This window comes from Gymnoscopelus microlampas, assembly GCF_963454915.1.
Source record: "Gymnoscopelus microlampas genome assembly, chromosome: 5".
Lineage (NCBI taxonomy): Eukaryota > Metazoa > Chordata > Actinopteri > Myctophiformes > Myctophidae > Gymnoscopelus > Gymnoscopelus microlampas.
In genome coordinates, this window is record NC_139942.1 from 14,532,347 (window position 1) to 14,552,346 (window position 20,000).

The following is a 20,000-nucleotide window of genomic DNA, read 5'->3' on the forward strand; positions in this document are numbered from 1 at the left end:
AAGTTCCAACGTTTGGAACTACAGCCCATAGCAGCCCACTTTGCGGCGAGATCAAAGCGTGACGGAACTCTCTCTCTAAGGGTCTGGTACCGACACAGCGTGTGAAGTTGAGTTATACTTCCTGTTGGGTGGAGGTGCACTTCCTGTTGGGTGGAGCTGTACTTCCTGTTAAGGGGGCTACATGCTACGAAATAATCCATCCGACATCAGAACCTTTTTGATAAGACACCTTTCATACTCATTTAGCCTACTGCCAACTGAACTGAGAGGTGATCCCCCCCCCCCCCCCCCCCCCGAGCCCCACTCAGTAATCTGATGGAATTAATCACAGTTGTGTAGCTTGCTCTGACCTGAGCGCTGGAGCAAGTTTGTGTACATCTAGCATGGATATTTTAATACCTGGATACCGGACACTTGGACATTTGTCATGGAGGTATGTTTTGCAATTTATTGTGTTTGTGTACTGCTAATCTCTCAAGAACAGATTCTGCTCTGCGTTTGAATCTGTCGGGGGGGTTCGTCATATCGCGTACGCACTGGCCTACAAGTGGGCGTGCCTTCAGATCAGGAAGCAGGCCGCCTTACTCTTACATCATAGAAACAAGTGGGCTTATAAACAAAACGATTCATGTTCTCTGGGAGAAGTGGTGTTAGTGTTACGTGTAGAAATATTGTTAGTGGGAATGAAAACATAGTTGCACCACCGGAAGTGATGCGCTGAAGGCAGACCAAAACCCCGGTTTCCTTGCGCACGGGTGCTACGTCAACTTCCTCCCAGAGCCAACTGAAATTGTCAAAAACAGCAGAGGGCGCTGTTTTTCCTTTTCATTTGGCGATGGGTTCCCAGATTGGTGTACTGCTGACAGGATAGCCTGGTCTGTAGCGACATCCAGGGCCGGTGCTAGGCAATTTGGCGCCCTAGGCAATATTTTTCCTGGCACCCCCCCCCCCATATAAAAATAAGAGCACCTCGGTCTCTTTTAAACAGAAAGTAATTTAGAGGACAGGAGCCTATCCTATGTCTGACAGCGACGTGCCACCGTTTTCTGCCACAGCGCCACCTAGAGCCTGCTTTTTTTTCCAGATTGATGTAATTTTTTTAGTTATCACCTAACCCATAAGAACAAGGTTCGGTCTGTGGATGGTAGCATGTAGCCCCCTTTAGGTGGAGGTGTACTTCCTGTTGGGTGGAGGTTTACTTCCTGTTGGGTGGAGGTGTACTTCCTGTTGGGTGGAGGTTTATTTCCTGCTGGGCCGGATGGAGGTTCCACAATCTCTGAATGCTACATAGAGTCTGTCAACTGTTGTTGTTGTTTTTGGTTTATGTTGTTCTCGAAAACAAATGTAAAAATATCCTTAATTTCAATATCCACTTCTGCTATGCAGCAATATGAATGGATTAGGAGGTGAATGAATAAATGAGTTAGGAGGTGAATGAGATAGGTGGGTGTGAAACCATACAAACATTCCAGACCAGCAGATTATGGTGGCAGCACAGTAGAATGTCCTGTAGAGCAGTGGTTCTCAAAGTGGGGTCCGGGGACCCCCAGGGGTCCTTGAGGGGGTTTTGGTCAGTCCTCGGCAAAATAAATGATCGTTAGGAACCAAATGGACCTTTACAGGTCTTTAACTCTGAGAGTGTGGAGATGTAACCGACACCGGCGCACAACTATGTATAAATCAAAATCAGGCATGATTCTGGAGACAGACGAGACGCGTGGGTCCTGCCTTGAAGCTTGGATCCCTTGCGGATGTTTCTAGATAGTACGAGCAGGCTTTGAAATCAGGGTCATACGAGTTAAAATGAATATTACAACAGCACATAATCAGTAGCTCTGCCAGGCGTTTATATAATGCTGCACCCGGAGAAATGTGGTCTTTTTTCTCTAGTGCTGCAAAAATGCCACACAAAAAAAACACCACCTACTTAATTATTGCCATCTTCAGACTCCATTTATTTATTTATTTTGCCATTGATTTCCTTTGATAATTCTTTGCGGTGGGGGGAATCGTAGGAGGCTTGTGTGTCGGGGTGCGACCGCAATTTAGAGCCTATTTTCCTCCCCCTCCCGACGTTGCCCGGCTTTGCATTGTTGTCAGGATCATTATGGAGTGTGTAATAATGGGGAATTATGGGGCCTATTGTCAACCGCCGGTGGTCACGTTAAAAATAAAGAAAGAAAGATGCTACAGAGCCATTATCTCGAGCTCGCTGGGCTCTGAAATGAACTCGGTGGCAGTGTGCGCGCCGCTTGTAATAAATAGCGTGCTGAAAATTAACTTCCCCCGGATTTAATAGAGGTGTGGTGGAAGAGGTACCCTGATTTTTATTGTACTTAAGTAAACGTAGCTATTACACAATGTAGATATACATTTAAAAGGCCTGTGTTTCTAAATTCTACTTGTGTAAAAGTACAAAGGTATTGGCATCAAAATATACCTAGAGTACCAAAGTAAACTACTGACATTTTTCAAAATTCGTCAAATATATTTGAAAATAGCAGATCTACGAGCTCACGCTTTGGTGTGGAGCAACGGTGCGCCTCGCAGGTCCGCATGTTACGTTTTTGATGTCCGCCCAACCTCTAGGGATAATATAGGATTATAAAACATACATTAACCACTTAAGCCCTATTTTATTCAAAAACAGCTGATCTGCAAGCTCACGACGTGGCGCAATGTGACGCGTTGTAGAGCTTGTAGATCGACTACTAAAACGTGACACATTTTGAAACAAATCTGTGAATTGGGACGTTCTGCATAATGAGTACTTTTACTTTTGGTACTGTAAGTATATTTCAATACCAATACTTTTGTGCTCACATTTTACTTTGTATAGTGGTATGGCTACTTTAAAAAAAAAAAAATAATAATCGGACTACTTCTTCCACCTCTGGAAGCGGCTTTGTTAAATGAGGATCTTTATGCATGCTAAATACTGGCGGGCACAGATGGCAGAACAAGCGCCTGTGATTATGCTTTTAGCACGAGCAGTGACATGCATATTTATGTTCAGAGAAAAAAAAAAATATATATATATAAAAATAAGACCATGCGATTCATATCTTCTAATGTACTAATCTAGTGATGTGGAAGCCAAACATATTCGTATCTCTGTAAACAGATACATTTAGATGTTGGATTAGCTGTTACGCACAAGTTAAGTACGGAACGGGCTTGTGTGCCTGTTAAACGGTTTTATTTTCACGGCAGTGGAGATTTAAGACTGATGCTGATGACGGCAGCGATGGGTTTTGTTGGGTTTATGTGACGGTGTTGACCGTCAGCATGATGTGAATGGATGAAACGCATCCCCCTGGACAAAAAAAAAATGTATACACCAGAAGGGGGTGTCCGCCCTGAGACTGGGAGGCCGGGAGTTTGATTCCCCGGCCGGGTCGTACCAAAGACTAAAAAAATGAGTCCAACGCCACTCAGCATTACGGAGTAAGTCCATGCGACATACTAACGTCTTGTCCAGGGGTTGTACAGTACTTGTACATCATGGCTGGGGGATGCACTTCAAGCTGCCTCACGCTACAGAAACAGGAGATATGCTCCTGACCTATGGGTCACAATGGCTCGGCAAGGCTTACTTTAGAAGGGGGGTACGTACCTATGTAGATTTGACCTTTCCTTGTTGCACAAAGACCTACAGTATGTTCCATACCTGTTACACTGGTTTAGAGAACTGCAGCTGAACACTGCACCTGCTGCTACAGTGTACCTTCAAACCTCGTCTCATGGCAGCACGTTTATGTACACGATGCTAAAGTTCTAAACATCATGTACATACAGTATAGTATACGCTATACATCTGTTTTTATTGTCTCCGCCAGGAGACTATGTTTTCACTTTCCGTCCCCCCCCCCCCCCTCGGCCAAGCTAACATTGGTCAAGCCTCACGTGACACGTGACAATACGTTGAAAGAGTGTGCTCTGATTGGCTAGTGAGACGCATGACGTATAGCGGCCTATAAATAGATGTGTCACTTTGAAAGAGTCTGTGTCTCTTTCAAAGTGAGGTAAGACACGAATTATCACGAAATGGCTGAGAAATGGCGGAGCAATACATTATGTAGACACACTGGTGTCATCACAATACGTAATATAAATAGCTTAGACAGGATTAATCAAGAACAGTACATTCCAGTACAAACTGATATCACAGTTGATGACAGTTGATAGCACGGTTCTGCTGGCGGAGACTTGTGCTCCGAGGAGCACATTTTCTAGTTTTTATCTGTTTCTATTCTGTGATGTTTCACAGAATAGAACCCCCCCTTCACTATCGTTCAGTGATTCAGAAAGTGAAATCTGGTGAGGACTCTGCTTGTGTTCGGCTGAGACGGGTCTTGCGTGAGTGCACGTGTGCCCTGTGTGTGTGTGTGTGTGTGTGTGTGTGTGTGTGTGTGTGTGCCGCGTGTGTGTGCGTGTGTGTGCCGTGCGCGCTGTGCGCGCGTGTGTGTGTGTGTGTGTGTGTGTGTGTGTGTGTGTGTGTGCGTGCATATAAGTGGCGCATGTGAGTGGCGCGCTGTGCCATCCTGTTGGTACTACACTCGTGTAATTAGGTGCAGCTTTGTATTGCAATGAGTTGCAGGTGTTCTTCTCATGTTCATGGAGACGCACACACACACACACACACACACACACACACACACACACACACACACACACACACACACACACACACACACACACACACACACAAAAAGCCACTTGTAGAAGTGGCTGGCTCTGCAAAAAAAAAAAAAGCATACAGGTGCCCTGACCAATTGCAGTGACCCGATTTTAGTTTTCACCTCATGTTCTTCAATTTCATTTTGCTCCCCTGTTTCTAACCGTTGATCCTCCTGTCCGCCACCAGGGGAGCCAAATCAACCAGATTCCGACCAAGTACAGCCAGGCGGAATCCACCAAGTTCCTGGTCCTGACGGTGGTGTCCATCCTGTGCATCCTCGGCGTGCTGCTGGCCTCCACGGTGGTCTACTGCCTGCGGCACCGCTCCCACCACAAGATCAAAGAGAAGCTCACCAACCTGGGCACAGAGACGGGCAGCGATGCTACCGCCACCTATCAGGTAGGAGGACCCAACTGTCCGCTGGTGTCACTTCAGTGTTGGAAGAAGTAGGGCCAACGGTAGCCTAAAGCAAGGGTTCCCACAACATTTTATGCCGCGAACCCCCAAAATAATCATATTTGAGCTGGGGACCACCCAAAATAATCATATTTGAGCTGGGGACCACCCAAAATAATCATATTTGAACTGGGGACCACCCAAAATAATCATATTTGAACTGGGGACCCCCCACCCTGACAGCCACTTGGAATTTTAGGCATTGCATTTAGTTTGGCTCAGTTCCACAGATATATATTGTGAAAATATTTGAACTACAAGCTCACAACGGCTCGCAGTGCAAGCCATTGTGGCTATTTTCACAATGTTTGCCTCTTTCATACGTAATATGAAAAAGAGATCTTAAAAGTAATTAAATTGCAACTTCAGAAATGTGCAGATACCCTTTATACACTTTTACTGTTGAATGAGAAAAAAAAAAACCTGGGTTGAGGAAGTGAATGGCCACCATTCACCCCTCCCCCTAACACCGCTGTTGTGCCCTTGAGCAAAGCACTGAACCCCTGACTACTCCAGTTGGCCAACAGTGTAGGACTGTAGTTGTACTGGTCAGCTCGCAGGTTTGTTTGCGCGCGCACGCGCGCGCGTGTGTGTGTGTGTGTGTGTGCGTGTGTGCAGGGCGTGGCTGAAAATGAGCGTCTGTGCTCACTCAGTACCTTTCTCTGGGTAAATAAAGGACAAAAAAAAGTAGGCCTACAAATCTTTTTGTACAGTAAAAGTAGCTATACCACACTTTCTTCCAGTTGAAAACTAGTATTCATTAGTTGTGGACTTTGCGTCGTTTCTCAGTCGAAAAGGGCGTTGCCGACTCTCCCAAAATGGATTGCAAAGACATTATTTAGGAGTTTCCTGCGTAGTAAAAGGCTTACATTCATAATTCTGAGTAACATCTGTATTCATGTCAACGATAGTGTGTGCTGAATTCACTGTGGGGAAGACTGCTTTTTTTGTTTAGGCCCAGCAATTTGCTCTGTATGCAAAGTATTTATAGAATAACTATATTGTCTATTAACTCTTTGACTGCCAGAAATAAAACATAATTTTCTAAGAAGAAGCGAGCCGCGATTTTCCGTTCCAAAGTTGTGGGCAGTTGAAAGTAGGCTGTTTTCGCCAAAAGGCAACAGAAACAGAAAAGGCCATTCTTCCAAATGGAATAACAAGGAAGAGAACGGGCTGTTTTTTTTTTGCAATCACCCGACCCGCTTCTCCTCTGCTTTACAGACAGCCAAACGGTGACTCTTAGGCGAGCGAACAGCGCCATCTAGTGGAAAACCACTGAAAACAAAAAATCTCGTAATTCTCGCCAGTGGGCGACTGCACCTTAGCAAAATACGACAGGGAATCTCGTCATTGGTAGTCAAAGAGTTAACAGTGCAGTGTAGTTTAGGAGGCTACGTCACTAAAGATTGCAAAGATTTCATCTCCATACATGTCGGATCAGCGGTTCTGGACAACTGATCTCCATATAGGCGGAGGTTATGGGTTCGAATGCAGAGGTTGTGGGGTCGAATCCATCGTGGTGCATCTGTTTTAGTTTAGCCATTCCGTAAAGGGTTGGGTTGGCCAATCAGGAGAGCTGTATTTTTATAAATCTGATAACATTGCAGTGGACTGGTGAATTTTTTAAATTACGTAATTTCCGGGTCTGTCCTTCTCTGGAAGTCAAAGCCTCTAACGCAGGGGTCGGCAACAGGCGGCCCGCGGGCCGAAATTGGCCCCCCAGAAATAATATCTGGCCCGTGAGATAATTTTGAGAATTTTTTTTTTTTGAAAAAAAGATTTTTTTTTTTTTAGAAAAATATTTTTTTTTTTAGAAAAATATTTTTTGATTTTGAACCCACTTTTGAAATCATGCACTCATAAACACGATGCATTTTAAAGGATTTATAACATTTTATAGCTAGATTAGAGGAAAATGGAGAAGAAAAAAAAATCACCAGAAAAATCGCCTGTGCTGATATTTAAACCGGAAAAAATGTTGATTTATATTGGTCAAACAGAACCGAATTAGACCCAAATTAGACCCGAATTAGACCGAGTTAGACCCGAATTAGACCCGAAAAATTTTGCGCCCGCGCGCAAAGCGCGGGGAGGCCCGGCCCGCGATGGAATGTCTGGGAGTGATATTGGCCCTAGGCTTATCTCAGTTGCCTACCCCTGCTCTAACGTAATCACAGATAAAAATGATGACGTAGATTTACATCCATGGTTAGTCAAGCATTGGATTTGAGATGACATAGATCTACGTCAGTGGCAGTCAATTTGTTAACATACTTTACCGTACAGATTTACTAGTCCAAAGTTGCAGGCCCTGGGTAGGCAACCAGGCCTGGTGCAGACCTACGCTCTGAGGAGCGCCCTTTTCTAGTTATTATTATTGTTATTATTATTTTGTATTTGTATTTTATTTATTATTATTATTCAGATATTTTTAGGACCATTACAGGGTTGATGTGCTTATTTTGCCTGTGTGTTTGTTAATTGCAGCCAGTCCCTCACATATTCCGTATTACCACCCAAAGCTATTACCCCTCCCCTCCTGTTTGCTGTAATTATCCTTCAGCTGGAATAGAGGCCTGTGAAATTTAATTTCCACAATCCAATATGAAATGGCTTTTTAAGCAAGGAATTAGATTGAGCTTTCTCTCTCTCTCTCTCTCTCTCTCTCTCTCTCTCTCTCTCTCTCTCTCTCTCTCTCTCTCTCTCTCTCTCTCTCTCTCTCTCTCTCTCTCTCTCTCTCTCTCTGACCTTTTCCATGCTAAAGAGAGTGGTCTTGTGAACATTGATTCAGGGACCCCAGTTATAGCTTTCATTTTATGGTCTGCCAGGCTGATGCTGTTTATATTTAATAATGTGTGAATCTTGTTATGTTACATTCTGCCTTACCGTTTTTTCCTTTTAGAAGTTTAGTCAGTAAATGCCATAAAGGGCATTCATATTAACCACTTAAGCCCTATACACCTTGTTTTACGTCAAAGAGAGAAAAAAAACAATCTACAACTACAAGTGTTGTGGTTCCGAATATTTGCCTGTTGTGGCCTGTGTGTTTGCCTATTTTCTCTGAATGATGTGTTTGCCTATTACGCTAATAATACAAATATTATTGGCCCCTTAAATGGATATATTTTGTTAATACTTTACAAATGAATAACAGTGGATTTGCTCAAACTACATTACAATAGCTCTGATATTAGGGTCAATATGTACTGTACGTGTTTTCACATTTTCACCAAGGACCTCAATGGAAACAAGACCGCAAGGACTTTTTTGAACAGCCCTTTTAAACAAAGTATTTTAAATGTAACTGTGCTGTTTTACATTTTTACCTAATAACAGATTCAATCAATCAAAAAAACGTAGGTTGCCAATTTCATCCAATCAGGAGAGAGAACCAACCCCCCCCCCCCCACCACCACAATTATCAGCTTATTATTTTGTTTTTCTCATCACTTTACATTTCACTTGTTTATCCTGTATCCAGTATGAGTTCTCTCTATAGCAATGATTACCATCATAATATATAGCTATTTAACATTTATTATAAGAACAACAACAACAAAAATCACTTACACCACCTTTAAAACACGAACAACTGCTCTACCTTTGTTTGTGGGACTAATGATCAAACATAACAAAAGATGTTTGGTTCTCACTCATCACCCGCCAGACTCCTATCCCACAATTGCTTGCATTTGAATACCTGAGCACAAGGCAGGCAATTAGGAACTGAGATTAAAAATAGAAATAAACATAGATCTCACGTCCTGTGTTCTTTTTCAAGAACCTGAAGAATGTAACTGCAACATGTAAATGTAAATGCAACATGTCACTTTTTGCTTTAAAACTCAGATCAGAATCTTTTTTATTGTCACATCACAGGTTTGCAGGTGTAAAGAGGGGGTGGGGTGTTCGTTGGCCCGTTGGTCGTAATTTGGACGTGACATGAAAAAGCGAGGCATTGATATTGTAGCGTTAACGATGCACTTGTTTATATAACAGTGGCCCACTGGTGGGCTGTGAGGCTATTGCAAGTGGACTCCTGAAAATATATGTAAAAGAAATACTTTGGGAAATGATTTTCCATTGTGATAAATTGTATATTGATCCAAGCCAGGACACAATCGATTGATTGATCAATCATTAGATACATGTCTCCTAAATCCCAACAGTTTTCTGAAAAACGTAATTTTCTATATTAGTGGTGCTCAAACTTTTTCATGTCAAGGACCCCCAAAATGATATGTATTAGGCCGCGGACCCCCATCAAAATATTTCGTTCCAGAGACCCCCAGAGGCAAAGATTTGAGTTAAAAATGTTCGCTTTAAAAATATATATATTCAAAGATTTGCACACATGTTAACGATTTTTCAAAAATAGCAGATCTACAAGCCCATAGCACGACACTCGGTGCCGCGCTATGAGCTTGTATATCTGCTATTTTTGAATAGCCCAAAGTGTAAAATAATGCTTTTTAGCTCAAATCTAAAAATGACACAGTTCCAGGTCTTAATGGGTTAACATGGAGTGCACGCACGCACGCACGCATGCACACACACACATTGCTGCGTCTCTCTGTCTCCTCTCTGCATCCACAGCTTGTCAATCAAAGAGTCCCAGGGAAATGGTGGCAAGGGATTCCCAGTGGAATACTAAACTGCAACTAGAATGTTGAATACAATTGACTTTTCCTTGTAACAGAATGCACGGTGGTATACTTTTAGTTCTTACTTCTTCCATCACTGCAGATTAGTTAAAAAAAACCTTTTGTCCATTAAAATAAGTTTTGCATTTCAGCATTAAGATGGCATTTTAAAGTGTTGATAGAAGTTAAAGCTGCACTATGTAACTTTCCTCTTCTACCCCGGATTTGAACCCGGTTTCCTGCACAAGTGCTGAAATGTGTACCATTGAGCTAATAGAGCCTGCCTGCTTGCTCAGGGGATAAATTGAATCTTGACCATCAAGTCAAAATTCGTGTCAGATACTGTGTTTGGGTGAGACATGACCTTTGACTGTGATCTAAATGTCTCAGTAGAAGAGCAGGGAGACAAAATACAAACACCCCTATTTTATTCATTAAAAAAGTTACATAATGCCGCTTTAAGGCCTAATAAAAAGCATAATTTTGCTGTCAGGCAAAAACCTTGTATCTCATGGTTATGTTTCATATGTGTGTGTTTTTTTTTCCGTAAATCAATGCCCTATACTGCATCATACAACAGTGTCTCACAAAAGTAGTGAACATAGTCGATCTTCAAGCTTATAACGTGTCGCAACGCGTTCTGAGCTTGTAGATCGGCTATTTTCACTAGTTTACGTTTTTACAATAATGAAAAGGAACAGTTTCGGACATTCAGGGTTTCCATCTGACAGCGACGATTTCAACACCTTGGGGTAGACGCGGCCAAAGCACAAGTCTCCCTTTAAATGTAATCTGGACTGTGGAATAGACAGAAGTAATTGGTTGGAGGATATAAGATGCCTGCAGTTGAATGAGGGCAGCGGAGGTTAGAAATATAGTGTGGTGCCAATCCATGTGGTGCTTTAACAACTAATAATAATCCCTTAAAGTGGATTCTGTGTTTAACCCATTAAGACCGGGAACGCATCTGTGTCATTTTAGATTTCTTTGGCTATTCAAAAATAGCAGATCTACAAGCACTCGGTGCCGTGCTATGAGCTTGTAGATCTATTGCTGCTATTTTTGGGAAAAAAATGTGCAAATCGTTGAAAATATATGTATTTTTAAAGTGAACATTTGTAACTCAAATCTTTGCTTTTGGGGGTCCCTGGAACTAAATATTTTGAGATGGGGGTCCGTGGCCAAATACATGTTTTCTAAATCCTAACAGTATGTTGCCATGCGCTGACTTTTTCATGTCAAGGACCCCCAAAATGATATATATTTGGACTCAGATCTCAAAATATGTTGTTCCAGAGACCCCCAAGAAGCACAGATGGAAAAAAATTGCTTTAAAACATGGTGGTGCAGTGGTAAAGCGGCCTGCCCACCACCGCAGAGATGGTGGGTACGAATCCACCGCGGGAGGGTGATATGCAACACTGTATGTACTCCTATATGGGCTGGGGGTGGCACCTGTCAGCAGGGAGTGTTGGGCGGGAGGAGTAGGACGAAGGCCCTACGTCCTCCCGGTGGGGGCTCCTCATTGGCAGGTGAGTCAAGATACAACAGCAGTGACAACACAGAAATGTGTGCGGGGAGGAATCAATTGGCCTAACGACTAAATTGTGAGAAAAGGGGGTAAAACGCCGTTTTTAGGGAAGGGGAAGTATTATAGACAAGGATGGAAACAAGTCAGAAAACCAAACATTCCTCACAAAGTGAAGAAAAATGTATATACATATCTATTGCATCCAGCTGCTTCTATTGGGACATTTACCTGCTTGGCACTCAGCATCAAGGGTTGGATTGGGGGGTAAGTCCCTGCGACATACTAGTGTCATGTCCGGGGGGTGTACTTTTGTGTGCTTTTTTTTGGGGGGGGGGGTCTATGCTTGGTTATTATATCCCTCCGCCAGGTTGTGAAATCCGTGTGAGTACTTCTTCCGGCATCTACCACACGTGTGACAGTTTTTCTTCGTCCCAAAATCAATAGGCGCAGAATGAAGACATCTTGTCTTCAGGGCAACAGGAGGATTAAATGTGTTGCTTCACTAGCTAAAGTCATCCCACCTTTATATGATTCTATGATTCCTTCCAATTTCTCGCCTTCTCCTCCTCGCGCTCTAATTGGCTCTCGGGGGAGGCCGTTTTGCGGCGCGTTTTTAATTACATCGTAAAAGATTTGCTGCGGAGTTCGCCCTGCGGGCTTGTTAGAACGCAAGGGGGTTCGGGGACCACCAGCAGTCCGAAGTGGACACGTATTTGGGTCTGAGGCTTTACAATTGCAACCATGTGTACACTCGCACTTTTCCGTCACCTCCATGCGCAACCCCATGCGCAAGCTTGTGAGCCGGGCCCATTGGTGAAACCGTTTTCCCTCGTTCATGTGTCGTGCCCCGTGCCGTAATAAGCTGCAGTACCTATGAACGGCCAGCATGTCCAATGCAATTCAATGCAACATCTCGGTTTTAGGGGCTCGGGTGCACCTCCCTTACCGGAGAAAGGTTTGGAGGGCCGGAAGGAGTATAGACCGTACATACTGTACATACTGAGTTGAGTCCTGTGTCCACCACTGTGCCTCAGGGCTGTGTTTGACTCCCTGATGCTTCGGTATACCGAGGCTGAGAGCCAAGAGCACCATACATCACTGTCTCCGTGGCAACCTGCGGTAATATTAATCACATCACAGGCGCGCAGACTAATGTAGGACTGCTCAAATTAACTCCACCGTCAATCACCCTCACTGTACAGCTAATCTGTAGCGTTTTAACGTACACAGATGACCTGCCCAGATACAGATACAGTCGCTGTCCTTGAGGACAGAGGCGAGGTTGTACATCAGAGCCTGATTTATATTTGTGTACTACGTTTGTCATTGCCCGAAAATAGCCGATCTACAAGCTCACAAGTTGTCGACGCTGTTGAATTGAAATGAGTTTGTCAGCATAGTTCAATAGCTGTACTGGCATTGATTGATGAATTCATTGATTGATTGATTCATTGATTGATTCATTGATTCATTGATTCATTGATTCATTGATTGGTTCATTGATTGATTCGTTGAATACTTTATTAACAGTTTGCAAAAAGTACAGCAGTACGGTTATACAATAATGCTAAAAGGATAACACAGAAAGCACTGATGGCTTGTTTCCATTGTGGTCCTGTGTATTCAATTCATCAAGACATATAAAGACATACAATCTATATATCTATATATACAATTGGCAAGTGTGGCTCTGTGTCTGTGTGTCTGTGTGTCTGTCTGGGTCTCCAAAAAGTTAGGATTCGCTTTCGGTTTGCATGTTGCAGTTGGGTTTCACTTTCGATTTGCCTGTTGCCAAATCATGTGCGAGAAACAAGCACCGGTGTTGCAATGAACGTCTACACGCTCTACTGTCTCTGTATCCTGTGTGCGGGCCAGGCTACAAGATGGGAGGGCCGCGTAGCGGCCCGAACCTCTAGTACTATACAAGAGATCATCAACACTAGGAGCAGTAAAAGTATATTTACAGAAAAACTGTGAGGGGTCATTAATTTGGGCAAGCTAAGTCTAGTCGTCTGGTGCTCTTTTATGGTGGTTTTGAAGGAGGGGAGGGAGTCACACTGATGGCTGGTGGCAGGGCATTCCACATTTTGGTGGCATCTGGGGGGAATGAGATCAGTGGAGCTCCCTCTGGTGTTGTGTCCGTGGGCATCACTTACTTTTTTTTTTTTTTAAGTAGTCAAACCGGTACATGGCAGTGGTGGAAAGTAACTAAGTACATTTACTTAAGTACTGTACTTAAGTACAATTTTGAGGTGTTTGTACTTTACTTAAGTATTTCCCAGATTGAACGAGTTAATGCCTTTGAGGTGATAGTCAAAGCTTTCACTGATGTTTACCCAGCATGTGGTAGTGTTGTAGGTACAGTATAGTGTTTTAAAGTGAATTTACCCACTACTTTTTCTTTACTTGATTATTTCCAGTTTTCAATGCGTTATACTTCTATTTCAATACATCCCAGGGGAAACATTGTACCTTTTTTAATTCACTAGAATTATTTGACAGCTTTAGTTACTAGTTACTTTGCAGATTTAGATTATGGAAATGAAACATACATTAAGTGATAAATGATGATGGTTAATCTACCCAGCAGCACATAAAGTAATTAAAATCAGCCCCACCTTTACCGGCTGCGATATTAAAGTGATGAACACATTAATGCTGTACTCATTACGATCCAATATGAATATGAAATGGCCCATTATGCATAATGAGTACTTTTATGTTTGGTAGCCTACTGTACAGTACGTATATTTTAATTGACATGTACTTTTAATCAATGTACTAATCAAGTAACGTTGGTACTGTACGTATATATTTTTAAGCTGATTCTTTGGTACAATTACTCAAGTAACATTTTTAATACAGGACTTTTGCTTGTATGTGTGTGCGTGCGTGCATGAGTGCGTGTATGTAGTCACTCTCTGTTTATCCAGTGCTAAATGGGAGTAAAGCTCTGTGTCAACATCGTCATGCGTTTGCATGTTCCTGCATAACACATAACCTCAGCAGCCTTGCTCAAGGGTTGCAGGAGGAGAGGTGACTCAGACGGATGATGAGTTGAGATGACGTTTCTTTTTTGCATGCACGTGGTTTTCTGTTTAAGTCATCCTTTTACATAATGTATTAATGATAATAATGCTTTTAGCTATTTTTTTGTCACTGTACATTAGCACAGATGTGTCACTAACTGCTTTTAAAGGGATAGTTCACCCATCCTTCAGATTAGTCACTCAATGGAGATTAATTGGATGACCAGCGAACCGGTAGGCAGTGGTTCCTGTAGGAGACACAAAGGAGACTCCTACTGGAACTCCTACTGGAACTGCTGCCAGTCGTCAAATTATTGGCTAATTAGGAATGCGACAAAAACAAAACAATATCCATGAATTCAAGTCTCCATGGGGTGACTAATCGATAGAAAAAAAGTCATTTTGGGGGTGAACTGTCCCTTTAACCCATGTTGCCATTTAGGAGCAGTGGGTGCCACCCCCGATTTGACCTTATAGTAGCTAACCTGACAATTGAGAACACAGATCTTCTCTTATAGGGGTCCCTGGCACAAAATCTCTTGAGATGGGGGTCCGTGGCCAAGTACATATCGTCTCTGTCGAGGTAGAAACCCCAAAACGGTTACTTTTGAGGATTCAAATTCAAAAGTAGCAAAAGTATCTACAAAAGCAGATCTACAAGCTTGCAGATCCCCGCGTTTTGAGTTTGTAGATCTGCTACTTTTGATATTTTGGTTTGTAAGTAGGGCATAAAACACCAAGCGTTAGAATATGGAGATAAGAGTTTTCTGCCCGACAGCAACAATATTAATTTGGGGGGTCCTTTGACATGACAAATGTTCAGTGGTGTAAAGTAACTAAGTGCATTTACTTAAGTACCGTACTTAAGTACAGTTTTGAGGTATTTTTTATTTTACTGGAGTATTTCTAATTTTCAATACTTTTACTTCTACTCCACTACATCTCAGAGGCAAATATTATACTTTTACTCCACTACAATTATTTGAAAACTTTAGTTACTTTGTAGATTTTGATTACAAAAGCTACATTAACCACTTCAGCCCTATGTACTGTATACATTTCCATTTGAAAATAGCCAATCTACAAGCTCACAATGCGTCGCGACACATTGTGAGCTTGTAGATCTGCTATTTTCAAAAGATTTTTCATACATTTGAAAACGTGTGAAATGGGATATTCTGCATAACGACTACTTTCTACTTTTGGTCCTTTAAGTATTTCGATACCAATGCTTTTGTACTTTTACTTAAGAAAAATGTTGAATTCCGGACTTGTACTTGTAACAGAGTATCACTACATCGCAGCGTTGATACTTTTACTTAAGTAAAAAGAATTTGAGTACTTTTTCCACCACTGCAAATGTCTGCTCTAAGCGTGCTCTTCCTGTCTCTCTGTAGGAGTTGTGTCGTCAGCGCATGGCCGTCAAGCCCCCCTCCTCCTCCTCCGCAGAGCGCCCCTCGGAGCCCCTCTCCTCCCGCATCAACAGCGTCTCGTCGCAGTTCAGCGACGGCGGGGGTCCCGCCGCCGTCAGCCCCTCGGCCCGAAGCTCCACCTCCTCCTGGTACAGCGAGGAGCCCACCCACTCCAACATGGACATCTCCACCGGTCACATGATACTGGTAAGAGATGGGTCTTCACCAGGGGGTCCGGGACCCCCTACTAGGGTCCTCAGAGTTACTGCATTGGGGTCCGCCAAGTTTTTTTTAATTTTATTTTTATATTAACCAATTGAACCTTAGAATCCCTATTCGGGAGAAACATTTGCCGAATAGCAATGTAGTTAAAATACATGTTTAATTAAATTGTTTAATTGCCATATGTATCAAACATAAATATCAAACATATCAGTCATTCTACATTTCCCAAAACGAAATGTACGTATTTCATTCAGTCGGACCAGAAGCGAGGATAAAACATATCCCCACTGGCCAAATCAAATGATAGACTCAATGAGAATTTTCAATAATTTTTTTCCCAAAACCTTTTTCAAAACTCACCATGATCCAAGGAATCGACGTGAAGAAAATGTATTGATACGACCTTCAGTTGAAGAGAGTCCAAGACGTGAAGCAAACAGTTTAAATTTAAACACTTAAACCCCATATGCTTGACGGGGATCTACTAGTGTTTTCTGTTATTGTGGGGAAAGCTTTCGAAGAAAATAGTGACCGAGTGCCATGCTATGAGCTTGTATTTTGGAAAAATCATTTGTAAGGGACAGGTCGATCTTTAAAGAAGGGTACCCCTGGAGAAAATGTATGTGCCCTGATCTAAAATGGCATGACCCTCCTTTTGACTAAAAAAAAAATCAATGACCCTCCCCAAGTGATTAAAAAAAAAAGATGAACCCTCCCCGCCTAGGAGTGTCACGATATATCGTCCCACGATATAGCCTATCGTGGTTTCAAAATGTGACGATAGGTCAATACCTATTGTCACATTTTTTTCACAATGTCACTGTATCGTAATATTTCTTTTGTTATTAAAACACTTTCCTTTTTTTTTGCCGATGAAAGTTATAGGAGTATGATATGAAATGTAAAGCTTATCATAATCACAGTAATTATTAATCATGTCTTCCATCATAGTCAAGGTATTTTGGAGAAACAGACTCCAGTCACTTTCAGTTTAAAGCACTGCAGAGAGGAGGTGTTGTGTGTAAATGTATTTATTTGTGTGTACAAAGCACTTTGTAATTGTTTTTTAAAGTGCTTTATAAAGTTAGTTTAAACTAAAGATGATGGCCAATGTTGATGATACATGAGAAAAGAACATTAATAATGTATCATATTGATATCATATGCCCAACATCGTGTATTGTATCGTGAAATGAGTGTATCTTGACACCCCTAACCCTCCCCATGATCCCTGTCCGATGTTTTGCTTTCCACATTGATTAGAACATTACTGTAGTCAGTCTTGCTAAATGCACAGTGTAGTAGTGGTAGCAGAATGGATAGTGTTCTCAACTTAGATGTGGGAAACCCATTGAATCCTGTTCAGATTGAAGAAAGTTGAGTATTTGGTAAACAGTGGTCAGAGCTGGCCCTGAGGAATTTGATGCCTATAGGCAGCATTTTACCTGGTGCCCCCCCCCCCCCCCCATAGCCTATTATTTATTAATAAACAAGGCTATTTCACAAACACAAATAACCAGGGCACCGTGTAAATTACAAAAGCTAAATTACAATTCACAATTTTGGCATTTAGCAGATGTGATTTACAGTAAGCAAGATGAACTCAGTAATCTAGGATCATAGATAAACCTATCATCAGTCTAAACATTATAATATCAAAAAATAAATAAATTATGTACATTGAAACTATACACACACTTAGGATGCCAGGTCAACAATTACCTGGCATCTGTCTAAATAAAATGCTATCTAAATTACATTTTAACGTTTGCATAAGACTGCATGGTCGTCAAGGCTCGAACATTTAAAACAAAACTATTATATATTAATATTAATGAATTTGTATTGGGTGTTATCTGAGTAGATAGAAAGGTGTTTTTTATTATCTCCTGGAATGGAGAGAGAGAGAGAGAGAGAGAGAGAGAGAGAGAGAGAGAGAGAGAGAGAGAGAGAGAGAGAGAGAGAGAGAGAGAGAGAGAGAGAGAGAGAGAGAGAGAGAGAGAGAGAGAGAGAGAGAGAGAGAGAGAGAGAGAGAGAGAGAGAGAGAGGACCTCTGAAAGTCTTACTAAAGAAATGTAACTTAACGTGCTTTACGACACGTACTTAAATTAAATCATTGCCATTCACGTGGCCGTTGCATGTGCATTTTGCACGCATATTCACGTCATGTACTTTCTGTACCATGAAACTATAAACCGGTTTCTGCACATACCTAGGGATGTATGCAGCACTCCTTAAATGATTTGGAATGCACCCTTCTAACAATACAGGTCGAGTTATTTGCATATTGAAACAGATTTGAAATGTCAAACATGTCAAGCCTCTGACGTTTTTACATGTAATTGTAATTACATGTAAATTCTTCTTATGGAGGCCATCACCCCTGCCCGCACACACGCGCGTTAAAGTCTATTTAAGTTCATGTAAATATATATTAGGTTCTAAATAAAAACGGGTTTCACTCCCACTTTATGTTGCATCTCTTTTTCCCCGTAACAATATAATATCTATTCCAAGTTTTATTAGCCTTTGGTCGTGAGGTTAAACTGTAAGCAAAATTCTTATTCTCTTCATTACACGTGAGAGTCGGCTATTTACTTTATAAACGTTTAATCGTGTGAGGGACTCGCTTGCGCTGATCTTCAATTTGTAGATCAGCGCAAGGCTACTTTTACTTTTAGTACTTAATAGGGGTGCAACGATACGTTTTAACAACAATTCGATACGTATCACGATACTTAGTTGTCGATACGATACATGAACGATACAGCTTAATTAAGAACGAAACGATACGTTTCGATTCAGTGATTTAGTCGACACGATACATAAACGATACAGGACTGGTTAATTTAGAACCATACGATTCGATTCAATGATTTAAAATCGATATAGTAACTATTTATTTACCCAAAAAATCTGTGTGAAAAATAAATACCTGGATACTGGATATATAGCACTCTTTCTCTTTTTTCTTCTTAAAAGTACTTAATGTAGTATTGATAAAATTGATTATTTGCATTGCAAAACGATTCGATACGATTATTTGCATTGCAAAACGATTCGATACGATACGAAGTCAAGCGATATGATATTTTGCTGTTTGCATATCGATATAGTAGATCGTTGAAGATTCAAAACGATTCTTCGATGCAGTTACTATATCGTTACACCTCTAGTACTTAAGTATTTTTTGATGCCAATACTTTTTTTTTTAAAAGCTTTGTCAGCTTGTAGATCTGTCCCTTTTGAAGAGTGTTGATGTATTCCGTCAGTTTCCGGTTGCCTTTTATTAAATGGGACATATGGAGCAATGCAAATGATTCTCCACGTGAACACACCTCTGACTGTCACACAAAAATGAGGCGATACACACATATAAGAGATTTACACACCGGTTGGCACGCACCGACGCACGTCCGTTTGTGCTTATCGAAAATACGCACCCCTTTAGTCACTTTATTTAGGCACTATTTACGAACATCTGAATGAATTAGGCACAAATATGTATATTTTTCTATTATTTAAAGAAAAAAAGAATTTGACTGGGTAGTTCACACTCGCTGTGCGTTGATGGCATGTTAACGACCGCCATTGATTCTAAATAGAGTAGACCAAGGTGTTACTTGATTTGAATCCTTTGTATCCTTTGAAATATAGAGAGGGGTCATTGTTGACCACTGTTCTGCTGTACTAAAAAGGTATATACTGTACAAACAGACTATTTCATCAATTCAAAATTGCATGACCCTCCCTTGGATTTAAAGTAAAATTAGCTGACCCTCCCTTGGACTAAAATTAGAGAGGCATGACCCTCCCCTATTTTCCTCCAGGGACCCCCTTCTGTAAATTTCGACTGGTCCCTAACTCAAATTCTGACTGATATAGAAACATAAGTTTTAAAACTGTTAGGATTTAGAAGACATTGTAGAATCTGTTATAAATGTTTTTGTATGATTGAAAAAAAAAGCAGATCTACAAGCTCATAGCGTGGCACTCGTAGCGTTTTCAGCTCGTGGATCTGCT

At 41.6% G+C, this 20,000-nt stretch overlaps 1 protein-coding gene across 1 annotated transcript in view; it reads left to right on the forward strand.

The window, feature by feature from the left end:
• The window catches only part of LOC311044933 (receptor-type tyrosine-protein phosphatase N2-like), a gene marked incomplete at both ends in the record, with an annotated part of 238,223 nt that overhangs the window by 160,545 nt on the left and 57,678 nt on the right, over positions 1–20,000 (forward strand). The window contains 2 exons of the mRNA XM_084056743.1: positions 4,868–5,080; positions 15,738–15,959. Coding sequence (XP_083912869.1) covers positions 4,868–5,080; positions 15,738–15,959 — 435 coding nt within the window. The remainder of the gene's footprint in view (positions 1–4,867; positions 5,081–15,737; positions 15,960–20,000) is intronic.